General features: G+C 39.0%; 2 protein-coding genes across 2 annotated transcripts; both read left to right on the top strand.

Moving 5' to 3' along the window:
• Nucleotides 1-7,945: 7,945 nt before the first annotated feature.
• Nucleotides 7,946-12,019, top strand: LOC137404950 (uncharacterized). The gene is made up of 2 exons (XM_068091177.1): nucleotides 7,946-9,217; nucleotides 11,831-12,019. The coding sequence occupies exons 1-2, from the start codon at nucleotides 7,946-7,948 to the stop codon at nucleotides 12,017-12,019; spliced, it is 1,461 nt and encodes a 486-aa protein (XP_067947278.1).
• A 743-nt stretch (nucleotides 12,020-12,762) lies between these two features.
• LOC137404618 (uncharacterized) lies at nucleotides 12,763-15,630 on the top strand. The gene is made up of 5 exons (XM_068090843.1): nucleotides 12,763-12,890; nucleotides 13,230-13,381; nucleotides 14,224-14,281; nucleotides 14,563-14,722; nucleotides 15,537-15,630. Exons 1-4 carry the CDS (start codon nucleotides 12,786-12,788, stop codon nucleotides 14,632-14,634), a joined length of 387 nt encoding a protein of 128 aa, XP_067946944.1. The 5' UTR covers nucleotides 12,763-12,785; the 3' UTR covers nucleotides 14,635-14,722; nucleotides 15,537-15,630.
• Nucleotides 15,631-15,935: the final 305 nt, after the last annotated feature.

The raw sequence follows: 15,935 nt of genomic DNA, 5'->3' as shown, positions 1-15,935 counted from the left end.
GGTGGCGGACACGTATTCACAACCACTAAATATAGCAGTAAGTTGCTCAGTCAAACACAGAATGTAATTTGCACAATTCACATTGCCTCTTAAGCTTTTAATTTAGAATGTTCTGCTTTTGATGAGTAAAATTTTGAGGTGATTTCATGAGAGTTTCGCGAAGCTTATCATTTATTACGACCGGTGCCGGCGATTTACGCTTGCACCGATCAAAAGCAAACAAACCAGGAGTTGAACCACAGTTTAACACATTAGCAACTGCAGAAGAGGCAGCTGAGGCAGATTTACTTATACATATATTATAGTAGTATATTATAGTATTAGTATATTACTTATACTTATTACAATATTTTACAATAATTTAGTGTTTAGATTACTCCAACCAATATGGTAAAAAGATATTGCAGCTTGCCACAATGGTATGGTTTAATTGAGTTTAGATTATTAAGTTGGCCATTCTTCAAAATAATCCTGTACAAAGAATGCATCAGTTGCCAGCATAACTATAAAACAAGAGCTTAGCATTATATTAATATACTAACACCCGTCACATTCCCATCTTTCCTGTAAGAGCAGATAACTCCTGTTGCTAATAGACCCGTTAACAATGAAATTATGTTCATTGTAAAAAGGTTGTATACTTGTATAACATATAAATATATTTTTTTTAGTTATTAAGAGTAGCAAATGTTTTTATTTGGTTTTAATTGTAAAAATCAACATGTGATTAGTTGATTATCTCGTAGAACTTTTGCTCTTATGAATGAATGTCATATGATAGAGATATTGCCTTCAAACTACTTCTATATACTTTCATTGTATTTATAACAAGTAGTTCAAACTTGGATAATCAATTTTTAGCAAGGTTTGTGCGGTATTCAGATATTTTTTTAAACAGATTTGATAGCAGCTGCTTAAATATCTGATATGAACGCTTTTATATGCACGTAAGCCTGAAACGTTTTGTTTTTACTTCTTGTATCATTGCAATTTGCACTATTCCATATGATACACCTTCTCTACTGTACTAATATAAAGTTAGTGTACTTTCCTATTGTACTATTCATATATTCTAGTCAACATGGAAGTACTGACAAAGTTTAGAATCTTTTTCTGGTTGTAAACTATTACTCACTACCAACTTATATCAGTAAACTCATGATACTAACATTGTGTTGTTCAATATTTGAGTTTAGTATTGTGAATATATGTTGTATGTGCCACACAAAAAAGGTATTAAATTCTGTTAAAAATTTTAAAACCTAAAAGTTGACAACAGTGACAACTCTCACTGTGACCAAAATCAAGAAAGATAACTACATATCCATAGCAGCTGGTAGTTATGGTTTAATAAGTAGTTTTTTTGTAATGGTCCTCTGAATTACGACTATAAACTATAAGTGCTGGATTGGTGGTTCAAGTAGGTGGTTTATGATTTGCGAATGTTGAGGACTGTATTTTAGGTATAGATTTAATGTCGAGAATTAGACTGGTTTGTTTTGGCTGGAAAACTTTGAAACAAATGATATTTATTGAAAATGCAAATTTTTAATAGCAGAAAACCTAAAATATATAAAGGCTAATCAAGTCAATGGTTGATGCTACATGTAATTGCGTAAGACTAAAATATAAGAAGCAATACAAGAGCAGAGTGATACCTAAAGAGTGAGTAAAATATGGAATTCAACTGATTTCTAATTTACGCATGCTTATATATGGTTGCTTAGTCATTATGACAGCCAACCGCCATATCCGTAGATCCCAGACAATTGGGCGCTGCAAAACTTCCTAGGCAGTAAGCGATTAAGTAAAAATAAGCAAATAACATTTATGCTATGCAGTGAAATAGCAAGTGCTAGAAAATTAGAATAACAAACCGGTGTGTCAGGCTACCAAAAGTCCAGAATTCTGTTTCTTAATTATATCAAAAATGTTTATATAAAAGGGTATGAGTGGCGCTGCAAGAGGCTCATAATACTCTTACGACAGGATTCATAAATATTAATATAAAAGTTGAATAACATTATGGGTTCCTTTGTCTTAGAATGACACAGTCTTGATGGGCTGTGTAACCAAGGATTACAAAAGCTGGGCACTTCACACTTTTAAAGAAATTAATATTTATTATTTATACAACAACAAAAATAACATTTAAATTATTTGACACCAAAACAATAAGTAAACAAATTCTACAGCTTTTTTTCAGTTTTGGCTTCACAGCGGAATGAGTAGCTGAAATATCAAAGAAACCACTCTCAGGGTCAGCGATATGATTAAAGCTGGCAGCACTGTCCTTAATTGTGTCAATTGTTATGGGCTCGAGTCAACTTCCTGATAATTAAGATGTTCATTTGTTTTGACTCTCCTCAGTTGATGTCTGCTAATCATCTCTTTTTAAGCAGCATTTTATTACTCACTTCATTTCTTTCCTTGGAGTTGTCTTCTTCCAGAAGGTCTATCTTATCACCAGCACAGGAAGCTGTAATGCAATAGTAACCTAGTATCATAGTAATAACATAATGTACTTATTATTAAAATCTAGCTAATAATTTTACTAACACTAGTACAATTCAAGATATTATTTAATAAAAGATTCAAATATATGAAAGCTGTTATGGACATGGAAATGGACAAAGACTTCGGCGTGAACATATGCAAAGACATGGGTGTAAGTATTAGCAGAGGCATAAGCATGGGTATAAGCATGGATGTGGACAAAGAAGTGGACATAAACATCAACATTTAAACATCAACATTGACATGGATGTAGACATGGAAGTGGATGTAGACATGAATATGGATATTGACATAGATATCATCGACATGGACACGAATATGTACATAGATGTGGACATGACACAACCAAAGGCACAGACATAGCCATGACATAGAAGTAGATTAACGAGGACATATCCATAAAAATAGGTGTAAATATGGATATGGATATAAATGTGATCACAAAAACGGACATGGATATCACCTAGTGCTGGGACGATATTAAAAATTCGTTTCGGTACGATATGATGGCGTAACCAACCGATATATCTAGTATGTTATTCAGAGTTGTCTTACCTGCCAGAAAAAGCTACCACGAGACAACAACTCCCTAATGAATCCATGTACCCGTATAATTCTTTGAAGAATCGGGTATCAAATCGAATAGGATATACATGTATATATTATCGTCGATATCGTCAAATATCGATGATATCCGATATTTCGATATGGGCAAAAAGCACTCGGTACGGTCGGTATGAGAAAGTGGTATCGACGGTATACCGAAATATCGTAATATCGTCCCAGCACTAATATCACCATGGACATGGACAAAGAAATGTACATGGATGTGGACATGGACAAAAACAATCATAGACGCAGATGCAAACATGGGTGAATATGCAGGTGTAAACATAGAGATAGACATTGACGTAGACATGACATAGACTTAGGTATAGATGTGAGTTTACATGTAGACATGGAAATGAATGTGAACATGGATACAAATGTGCAAGTGAATGTAAATGTGGATAGGGACATAGATAGGGACATGTTTGCTAATGTTGGGCCGGTAAGGAGTTATCCGCTTTTACCGGCACCGAGTGATGATCGGTATCCGGAAAACCAATCATTTTCGGTGACAGCTAGTTATCCGCGGTCGGTTAGATATGATCGGTATTTATCCGTGAAAGCCTATCGGTAAATGGTTATCCGGAAAGATTTTTGTATTTTACAAGCTACAGCATTACCAGCGACATGTTTGCGGGAGAATCTCCTGCACAATGAGCTGCGTATGAAAGAGCTCATTTGACGTTTCGCCCACAATCGCTATGTAACGGAATGAGAAAAATGAAAAAGAAAAATCGCGCGTCAATTGATGTTCAAAGATGCACCAATGCATCTTTGAGGAACACGCTAATCAAAAAGAGTCGCTCAGCTCACATTGGCAATCACAATTTTTTTCTCAGACATTCTGAAAACACAACACATTCAAATTATATTATAACTCTTTCTTCAACGAACATTACCACGCTTACCTATAGGTATCTAGTATTATATTACGTCTTACATTGATAAAATGTAAAACGTAATATACGTTTTATATTTATCAAATATAAAACGTATATTACGTTTTATATTTGATAAAACCCCTGCTTGATATTTGATACGTTTGATATATTTATCCCCCCCACCTGCGTTATATAAAAATGGGCAGTAGGTAAGCTGAAGTTAAAAACACACTGAAAATCCTTTACCGAACTACAATACCGACAATACCGAACTTTCTTAGTTGGCAAAGGATACCGAAGATGGTAAGTGCCGAAGATACCGATACCAGTGTGCATATGTTGGCTACTATCGCCAGTACATACCAAGTTTTTCCAGCAAAGCCCGATCCTTGAATGTACTCACCTCCAAGCACGTCCAATTTAAATGGACTACGGAGTGTCAAGATGCTTTCCAATCCCTGAAGCATTCGCTCATGGTTTCACCTGTGTTAGGATACCCGGACCCTTCCCTCTCATACACTCTCGACACTGACGCATCCCTCGATAGCGTAAGTGCGGTTCTGTCTCAGGTGCAAAATGGTCAAGAGAGGGTCATAAGCTAGTATAGTCGAAGTTTGTCCGTACCTGAACGAAACTATTGTGCAACAAGGCGTGAGTTATTGGCCGTTGTGAAAGCTGTGACACACTTTCGGCCTTACTTATATGGTGAAGAATTCAGAATTAGGACTGACCATGCTTCATTGCTTTGGCTTTGTAGGAGGACCACTCCCTCTGCCCAAATTGCCAGATGGCTGGAAATCCTAAGTGAATTCAATTTTATCATAGAGCATCGGGCTGGAAGTAAACATGGAAATGCTGATGGACTGTCCAGGCAAACCTGTTACAACTGCAAACAGTGCGACAGAACCACGCGCTTGAATGGAGGGCCTAGCATGGATACGTTATGTAATGAGATCAAACAGCAACAGTGTTATGGGGAACCGGTAACTTTTAAAATTACTGGTGAACGGCTGTACGCTTTTAATATGGAGTCGACTGGCAATTCTGACTGCATATCTCCCTGCAGTTCTGTTAAAGATCATCGCGATGAGGTACCATCAGCTTTACCTGTTGACTTGATGCCTCCTATTGACCAGGGACTATCTAATCAACCAGGAAACCATGGTCGTGGCCATCAGGACTCTGCTGGAGATGATGACCATGCGTCCACACTGGTGGAAAAACAGAAGTTGTCGGAGGATGTAGCAATAATCTATTTTGCTGTTTTCAATCAACAAGAGCTTGATCATGTCTTGAGCATGTCGCTAAAACACGTACAACCCCTTATCATCCGCAGTCCAATGGAGTAGTTGAGCGTGGTAATCGCACCTTGGGTGATGCCCTAAGAACCATGTTGTTGAGCTATGCGTATGACCAAAGTAGTTGGGATATCCTGCTCCCTCAGGTCATGAGAGCATTCCGTGCAACTCCTCAGACAAGCACTGAAGAGACTGCGAATTTCATGATGCTCGGCCGGGAATGCAGATTACCAGACCAACTGCTTTATGGTACTCATTCTCAACAACTATCAACAAGGACTGAATATGCTTTAGAGCTAAAAACTTGCCTTGAGTCGGTCCACAGTCTTTTACGGCAGCACCAGCAGCTGCCGATAAGATCTGCGGATCGTCAGGAAGAGTCTAGGTTCAAGCCTGGTGACCTTGTTTTGATACAAAGTAAACGTGGGAGGAAGGGGTTAAATCTTAAACTCCAACCAAAATTTGAAGGGCCCTTCTCAGTCCAGGAGGTATTTGAGAATGGGACATGCAGGGTGAATCGACGCGGAACAGTTAATGCCTCTCGCTTGAAACTGTTTAGTCCGTGCTCCGCCTTAGGTCAGCCTACCCTACCTTCTCAAGAGGCTGCAGTAGACAGAACGAGACCACGAGATCTAAGTTGTCCTGCTTCTCCTGGTGCAGATGCTTGGTCTGATGATGGTAGCTCATCTACTGGTGCCTCGTCGGACCGAAGTCGGCCACCGAGCACGTCTCCATTACCCAGTGGTAGGATGGGGCGTTGCACGAGGCCTGCGAGGCTTCACGACTATGTCTTATTTTAAACTATTAGATGAATATTAACCTTATCCCTAACATTATTAAATGTAAAGGGATCTGAGAAATATTATCAGTTTAAGACATACTGCAGGTAGCTTTCTGTACCCCTATGTATAACATAGATAGTTTTGCAAACTATTACTATGATATGCATCACAAATTAGCTTAGGGTGCAAGTGAAATTTTTGTTTGTTTGTATATTGTATGTTGTTTATTTTTGTGTGATAAATATATTTAAGTCAGGCTATCATGATGAACATGGACATAGCTCAAAACATTAAGCAGCATCTAGATGAGTTGGACAATTAAACTGTTGTTGAACTAAGCATGGCAACCAGTCCTCATCAGTCTATCAGTCATGCAAAGCTGAGTGCGAGGGAGACAAAAGCTTGACGACTGCCTCATAAATGGTGTCGGACTTACATCTATCGAAGATTATGCCAATCTAGCATTTATTTTCGAGATGTTGTGTGAAAGAGTGGATGCAAGGCTTACTGAGCTGTCAAATGCTAAAACCGAAGATTCCGAAAGCACTAGCGAATACAATGAGGATGACCTTAAAAATGAAAGTATCGAGGATGATGACTCTTGTGACAATGATTATGTATTGGCACACAGAAGGTCAAAGACTTTAAAAAAAAATTGGTGAAGTATCGTGGACGGTATCTCGGCGCCTACTACCTTCAAGGACACTGCTATTCATTTGAAATGAGCTCATCTGGAAGCCAATAATGCCTGGCTTAAAGAGACATTGTTTAAAGTGCATCAACATCTGTCTGACCTGGAGTGGTCTCAGGGTAGAGTGTCCACGACTAAGGCCACAATCGAGTCTCATTTAGACTGGCATCCGGAGTCCTTTTCGATGTTCCATTTTGTTCTACTATGCAACATCTAGGTCAGGTATAATTGCAGTGGCTCAAAACCTGGTCAGTTTCTGGGTCGTTTTGTAGGGGTGGAGCTTAATCCGGAAATACCAAAGCTTTAAAGTTAGTCGAACCAGTGCAAACGTTTAGTTGTTGAGAAATCGAGTAGTTATCTTTTTGTTTAACAAAATATCATGTAAGCATATTTTCCAAGCAAATTTTTAATTACAAATATGAGTTCTTTTAGCAAATTAACATAAAGTATTTGCATAGCTGTTTATTGTAGTTTTTTCTTGTTAAGAATAAATAGTAACCCGCTCACGAAACGGAAAAAATCTTCTCAAAAATACACCATTAATTATTCTGTATTCGTTTATATTTAAAAAATAGTTTTATATTTTTTAATATGAATACACTTTTGTTAAGCGGCATTACATAAAATATTGAAAAGTTACGATTATGTTCTGAACAAATAAAATGCACATTAAAACGGTTGTCCACTTTGTTACCATTCTGAGAGCCTAAAATGATTCTATTTTATTTCACTGTAAATATTAGTATTAGCATCTCGTTAGGCATTGATTGTAAAAATGAAGGCAACAGAAGACATCAGTTTCTTATCTTTACTGTATTTGCTGCAAGCACACACTTTATTAACAACTAACTTTATATTACTACCAAGTCTCAACTGTAGCACATTTTGAAACAACGACAGTATGTAGCTACCTAAGGAACAACATTTAATTGTGTATCTCAAATTTTATTTGAACTTGCTACTACAATGGTGCATTGTCAGTGTTGTATATTAGAGTTATCTTCCCTATCTGTTCAATGTTTGGTTCTCATTAATCACGAGATTTGGTGTGAGCAGTGTTCGTCCATGAAGGGAACAATAAACATGTGTAAACCATGAAGCTGATTCAGATCCTAATAAGATACAACAAATTGGCGACGATTGGATGGGATTAGCAGTAATAGCACAATGGCAGAGATGGGAATTAAAGCTCCTACACTACTGTGTGTAATGGGAAAACCTCCCACTCTGGAAAACTGGAGAACTTTTAAACAGCAACTGAAGCTGTACCTCATTGCATCAGGTATTCCTGATGATGCTGAAGCTAGAAAGCAAGCAATCCTTCTGACACTGGGAGGTCCTGAATTGCTTCGCATATATAATACATTTGATTTGGCGGAGGACCACGGAGAAACACTTAATCAAATCTTAGTGAGATTTGGTAATCACTTTCAACCACGAGCAAATGTGCTTATAGAACGTTTCAAATTTCGATCAGCCAAACAGGAAATGGAAGAGTCGGTTGATGCATATCTAGTACGAATCACTGGACTAATTCAAGATTGCGGTTTTGCTGACAATACACGCAATGTACATCTTAGAGATCAGCTGGTCTATGGATGTTATGATGAACGGTTGCGAGAGAAATTGTTTCGAAATGCAGCGCTGACATTTGATCAAGCCAAAGCTGATGCTAGAGCTCACGAAGCGGCACGTGAACAAATGATGATATTCAATCAGGCCAGCCAAACTCGGTCTAATGAAAAGCATCGCGAACTGGGTGCCAATAAAGAGGTCGTTGCGCAGGTAGTCCAACGAAACTTTTCACCACAAGGTAACAAGTCCTGCTACCGATGTGGCCGAAGGACCCATCTGGCCAATAACTGCCCTTTTAAGGACGCGGAATGTCATCAATGCCATAAGAAAGGTCATATAAAACCCGTGTGCCGCCAGAATGACCAGAAGAAGAAACCTAACCAGGAGAACGGCAGCAGTGTAAAAACCGTAGACAGTACTGGCCCGTCCAACCATCGAAGCGGAGAATCCGGAGATGATGAAGATGGAGAGAATCCTGTATATCTTACTTCGGAGGTAGTACACGCAACTGAAAGTTTACCTAAACATGGCCATCCAATAACTGTTACCTGTGAAATAAATCAAGTAGAGCTAAACATGGAAGTTGATACCGGATGCTCTACCACTCTAATCCCTGATTATGTGTATGACACTAAATTTAAACATTTAGTTTTACAACCATCTAATAAGAACTTTTATAGTTTTACAGGTGAATCGGTAGCCTGCAAAGGAAGGCTGTGGGCAGAGGTGCGCTATGCCGGATGGTCGGGGAATCTGTGGTTGTATGTGGTCACTGGTGCTAGATGTGTTCTTCTGGGGCGGGACTGGATGCGACGGCTTCCTATAGACTGGTCATCGGTTTTACACGCTGGAGGGATTGGCAAGGTAAGTGGTGGAGACGGTCTGTCATTGGATGAGGTGTTGGCTCGTCACACTGAGTTATTCCAGCCTGGTTTAGGGACCCTGAAAAACATAACAGCTAAGTTGTATTTGAAAGAGGGTAGTAAGCCAGTTAGGGAGAAAGCATATAGAATACCACTTGCACTAAAAGAATCGGTTGAAGTCGAGTTAGACCGGCTAGTAAAAGAAGGAATAGTCGAGCCTGTAGAATTTAGTGAGTGGGCGTCAGGGGTAGTACCAGTAGTGAAAGAAAATGGTAGTCTTAGGCTATGCGGTAATTTTAAACCCACTATTAACTCATGTTTACAAGAGTTGTCCCCTCCCCAGATACACATGGATGACATTCTGTCCAAACTGTCGGGTAGTAAGCTGTTTACAACACTAGATTTATCAGCTGCCTACAACCAGATGGTAGTAGATGAGCAGTACAGGTACTTGTTAACTATAGCTACATGCAAAGGTTTGTTTAGATTTAAACGTTTGGCCTTCGGTATCAAGACGGCTCCTGCTATCTGGCAGCATGCGATGGAGCAAGTTTTAAATGGATTACCAGGGGTTCAAGTCTACTATGATGACATTTTAGTTTCCGGTACTTCTAAGCCTGAGCATAATATAAACCTTGATGCCGTAATGGATAGACCAGAACAGTTTGGGTTGAGACTGAACAAGCGTAAGTGTAAGTTCATGCAGCTTTCGGTGCAATACCTAGGTCATATAATTGATGAGAAAGGTGTAAAGCCTGTCCCTAGTAAGGTAGAAAGTATCGTTGATACCAGTGTACCTAAGGATGACAAAAAGTTGAGGTCGTATCTAGGCATGCTGGGTTTCTATAGAAAATTCATTCCGAGATTTTCAGAAGTGGTGAAGCCGCTAACAGAGTTATTGAAGGTCGCTGTTGATTCGCCAGTCTGGGGTTTAGAAGCGCAGAAAGCGTTTGAGACGTCTAAGAAGTTGTTGATTACTAGTGAGTTTCTGATTCATTTTGATCCAAACAAACCGGTTGTACTTACTTGTGATGCCTCTAGAGATGGAGTAGCCGCGGTTTTGTCCCATAGGTCAGCTGATGGTCAGTGTCAGCCGATTCAGTTTGCTAGTAGAGTTTTGTCGAAAGCTGAGCGAAACTACCCTCAGCTAGAAAGGGAAGCTTTGGCCATAGTTTTTGGAGTTGAGCGCTTTTATTATTTTATCTTTGGGCGTACATTTACACTAGTCACTGACAACCAGCCATTAAGCATAATATTTGGATCCAAAGCTGGCATACCAGTCATGGCAGCAGAGAGATTACAACGATGGGCCTTAAAATTATCTGGGTTTAACTATCAGATTGAGTGTTGTCGAAGTGAACAAAATCCAGCAGATTTTCTGTCTAGATATCCAGCTGAGAAAGGTGATAATGATCAGTCTGAAAAGGAGGAAGTAGCTTATGTATTCCGAGCAGCAAGTTTACCGGTTAATTCTGAACAAGTTGCAGTAGCCACTCGTACAGATGTGGTATTGTCAGAAGTAGTAGGTAGGTTACGGGAGGGTGGTTTAGAAAAAGCATCATCTGAATCAATGAAACCTTTCATAGCTAAGAAAAGCGAAATGTCTCTAGTAGGAGGAGTGTTAATGTGGGGGTTACGAGTAATAGTTCCAGAGAAGCTCAGGGCTAAACTATTAGAGGAGCTCCATCAGGGTCATTTAGGCATGAGTAAAATGAAGGCTTTAGGACGCTCGTTTATATGGTGGCCTGGTTTTGATCGAGACATAGAGTTATGTTGCAAAGCATGCCCACTTTGTCAGTCACTGGGGGAGATCCGCCAAAAGTTGAAGTTCACCCGTGGTTACCAGCTAAAAAAGCTATGCAAAGAGTTCACATTGACTATGCGGGACCAATCAAAGGAACAATGTTGCTGATAATAGTAGACGCGTACTCTAAATGGCCAGAAGTATATTTAACCACTAGCACTACGTCTACTAGTACGATCGGAATGCTTGCTAACTATATGTCGAGATACGGTTTGATCCAAGAGTTGGTATCCGATAATGGGCCGCAGTTTGTGTCTTATGAGTTTCAACAGTTTTTACAATCGAATGGGGTCAAGCATACTAGATCTGCTCCTTATCATCCAGCTACGAATGGGCAGGCAGAGCGTTTCGTCAAAACAATCAAACATGGCTTACAGTTGTGTATGGAAGAGAATCCAACTGATAGTATACAATTGTGTTTAGATAGATTCTTACTAGCTTATAGAAATTGTCCGCACATAGGCACCGGGGAGTCGCCCGCTCTACGATTCATGGGAAGGGAGCTCACTACCAAGTTAAATATGATTAGACCAACCTTGGAAGATCATTACGTTACAAGGGGTGGAGGTAGAAAACCTATCAGATTTCAAACAGGGGAATTAGTCTGGGCACGTAGCTATGTAGGTAGTACAAAGTGGCTAGAAGGCAGGGTTAAGTCAAGAGAAGGGCAATTACTATATAGTATAGAGGTCAATAATAAAATATGGAAAAGACACTTTGACCAGCTTAAACCAAGGCTGGTTGATACTCAGTTTGAAGAGTTCCAGGCACTTTTGAATGTGATTGACCCAAATCCGCCGCTTGTTGTAGATCCGGAAAGTGTGTCGGATCGAGGCGAGTCTGTGGGATGTCCGGCTGCGCCCGGCCCGCCTGGAGGGGCGCTGCCTGGTGTTGGTGGCGCGGCGTTCGCGATTTCTCCTGCCACTCCTCGCATATCCCTACCTACGCCTACAGCTATCCGACAATCTAACCGAGAGCGGCAGCCACCTAAGAGACTGATTGAAGAAGTTTAATATTACTATTACCCCGATATTAATTATTATAGAGTATAATTTTTTCTGTGCGAATTCGACAATCAAGTAATCAGCTGTATCTAGATTTTTATTGAGATGGGGAAGAGTTGTTGTATATTAGAGTTATCTTCCCTATCTGTTCAATGTTTGGTTCTCATTAATCACGAGATTTGGTGTGAGCAGTGTTCGTCCATGAAGGGAACAATAAACATGTGTAAATCATAAAGCTGATTCAGATCCTAATAAGATACAACAGTCAGTAGCACCGCCAGGCCTAGACTGTATCTCACCTGTTTGGTTCACAAAAAGTGTAGGAGAGGAGGCAAGGTAAAGCAAGTTTTTGTAGTCTCCTGCAATGCAGGGCAGTTATATTTTCGGGCTAGACAGCCTGCCTGTGATCAGTAGTCCTCAGTAGTCAGAGTCGCTTACTGCTTGCGATTTGTCTTAAAAAATTAATTGAAATGCACTACATATTCATATTGCTTCAACCCTAAAATAAGACCTCTGTGGGTCATCATGTATTCATTACTGACTTTTTGTATTCGTCATTTCATCTTCTATATCGGCCTACCTACAGGCCTCCCGTGCCTGTAGTCGGCAATCGTGTCGGTAGGTTATCGAAGCCTCGATAGCTGAATGACATGATCGCTGACGACAGTCAACTTCTACGAGGAGCCTGAGCGCCTACCAAATATATTTTTTAATTGCAGTGCATTTAAGCATTATGCTGCTCCTTCTTGCCTCATTGTTAAATGAGGCTGAGCAAGCCATCAAAGCCCATGAAATCGAATATGGCAACAAGTTTTACACATACCATGAGGACGGCATATTCAACAAGCATGAAAGACTTTTTGAAGGTAATCTCATATCCTTAAAGCACTTTTTCTCCACTGCCTAATTTGTGATCTTGTGTTGAAAATGAACATTTTATACCTCGGATATTTTAGTATAACCTTGATTGTGAAGTGTAACCTTGATTGTAAAATGTAGGCCTATGCTTGGTTGCTGTGCAATAGAAGTACATGTCAATAGTAGCAAGCAATAAATGTATCAAGCATCATATACATGCAGCAGTTAGTTCTCAATTGAGTGTTAGCAATCAAGTAAGGCTGAAAACCTACAACGTCTTCAGCCAATGAATCTAAAAAATCTGTACCATGTTTCTTAATTTTAAAATTTTATTTGCTCTAATCTAGCAAGGTGAAGATATTTGGAGAGGTGAGAACGTCATTCATAACAGTCAAGGCTACTTATGTATGGCGAAGAAAAATAGTATGGCGAAGAAAAAGAGTATGGCTGCATGTAAAGACAGCAAACCCAGAAGGAAAAGTACAAAGAACAGCGGAGGGTAAGTTACCGGTACACCAAGAATATTTTACTCAGCCTATTATAAGGGACATTTTTGGACATCAAAACTCGGTCATTGTATGTCCAATATATTTAGACAGGGCTATCCTTCCATGTCTTTGCAAATGCACAGATAGTATACTATGGATTTTACATAGAGATGATAAATAATATTTATTACTTTTATGAATTTTAATTTGTCTTATTTCTGAAATAGCTATCTTGTAACAAAAGCACGCGTGCACATTTATATTCTTGTAAGCCCGAAATCAGAGAATGCAGTAAATCTTAGTCTACACTACTGTGAGGGTTGCGACATGTCTAAGCTGTATTCGATACTTTGCTTTCGGTCTCACAGTACATCAAAGTTCAAACACATTTTCTCTTATTTTAATTCATCTACACTCTTATAGAAATTTGGTAGAATTGCAAAGAAACAAGGACTTGATTAGAATGCTCAGATACCATATCCTTGACCCAATAGCCAGTGAAGTTTACGGCAATCTGTTTAATTTTTCTTGAGAATTTCTCATCCCGAGGCCTCACACATGCGCCAGATAGTATTATATTGCAGTTCACACCTTTGGTTAAACTTGGACGTAATATTTTATTTTGCATTTAATATTTCACACCTAAAATTTGCAAAAACAATCATTAAAAGCAAGATAAAATGAATGCTTATTTTGGAGCCCTGTCAACAAGGCCTTTGTTTGGACTCTTTTGCCAATTTGAATTTAGTTAGATTGTGCCCACAAATATAAATATGCTATACATGTGCATAAATTCATATATGTTGTCACACGGTGTCGATATACATAATTTACGTATTGTTTACATTTTTAGCCACAGAATCCAACAAAGAGACCGCATCCTCAAGAATACATCTGATAGTAACACGGAGGTACTCACTCACATAACCAGCAATAAAATTTTAGGCAAATCGTGCAATATTAATTATGGTTAAATGTGGAATTTCATTGGTAGGCGGATCTTCAAGCCATTTATAGCCCTAGATTAGTAGCTAGAAAAACGTGAAGTTATAGTAGGATAATGCAGAAGCACCCCTTGTGTAGGCAGGATTAGGTTTTAGAAACAAATTATTTGCTGCCAACTGCGATATCTGTTAAGTTGCCTCTTCACACCCAGCCAAACGTTCAATGCCTCGAGCATTCTGATTTATAGCTCAAGATAAGAAGGAATTGCAGTGCTTGCTCAGGACGGGTAGAAGTAAGAGCAGAGGCTATGCTTCCATAGATGTGGGGAGCATCTACAAAACGCCACAAACGACAGCATTATAGATGTAACTCAGACACCTGATGTTACTTTCATACCTAACAGTCTGGTGAGTGGTAATATTCAGTAACTCAGTTTTAAAATTAGAACCCTGTTGCATGATGCTTTCGTGTCACTTTAGTGTAAGTGCTCAGTGTCTGAATTGGAGAGAGTTGTGCAGCGATGCTCCCAAATCTTTGATTCTAGATTTGTAAAGCATATCAAATTGCTGGCATGCGTTTTGCTCCAAATCAAATCACTTAGAAGGGTGGCTGCTCAGCTTTCAAATAAAATGAAATTAAAACCACCATCCACTATGTAATTGATGATTTAATTTGATTTAATTTAACAAGCTGGGTAATCCATTTTTATGGTGCTTTGATGCCAATCTCATGATTGGTGATTTGATGTGATTTGCAAATATCTAATCAAGATTTGGGAGCATCTCTGGAGTTGTTATCAACTCTTTGAGAAATTGATTACAAGGTGCCACAACACCATCCGATTCATAGACTGAGTACTTGGGCTAATGTCGCTGTTGTCTTCCACAAGTCACCTCTATGGGCTAAGTCGGTTGAGCAATGTAGGATCGTAGAAGATATATGAAGCCAGGAAATAATTGTGAAATAAAACTACTGTAAAAACAGTAATAAAGTCAGGAACTAGCAAAAGCAGATTTGCCCAGTTCTTTGAGATCGCCAAATTAACTTCCAGCTAATCACAATGTCCAATGTAACTTTCCAATCTACTTCATTAAATTAACAAATAATATTCCTGTCAAAGTCAAAAATCATCGCAAATAATGCCACTTGAATAGTGCATTCACAGTACTTTACAAGTTCAAGGAGATGTAAATACACATGCTATGATTGTTTTTATTTTAGATCAAGGATCTCCAAAAGGAGTTTGCAGGGAGTAAGAAATGACAGCAGAAATGCTTCCTGAGGCTTTCTAATACATGCAATATCTAGATAGGCATAGAACAAGTTTGTTCCCTATAGCTGTGGGTGAACTGACAATGAAGGGAGGGCAGGCCAGAGGGCATCTGGCGTGCCCTCCACCTCATTGCCAATTCATCTGCAGCCATAGAGAACAAACTTGTTCTAAATAGGAATACTTTTATATGTAAAAAACTCGAACTGTTTCAGCTTGTGCTGTGCTCAATTTCGAGTAAATATATTGATCAAATTAAAACATACCTGCATACATAAAATATTCAGGATTTTCAACACTGATTTTTTTTAAATAACCCAGACTTATATTCACTTATTTTCACATATCTA

The sequence above is a fragment of the Watersipora subatra genome, chromosome 9 (assembly GCF_963576615.1).
Source record: "Watersipora subatra chromosome 9, tzWatSuba1.1, whole genome shotgun sequence".
Taxonomy (NCBI): domain Eukaryota; kingdom Metazoa; phylum Bryozoa; class Gymnolaemata; order Cheilostomatida; family Watersiporidae; genus Watersipora; species Watersipora subatra.
The sequence above is the reverse complement of the archived record's forward strand: the minus strand, read 5'-3'. Positions and strand labels throughout refer to the sequence as shown.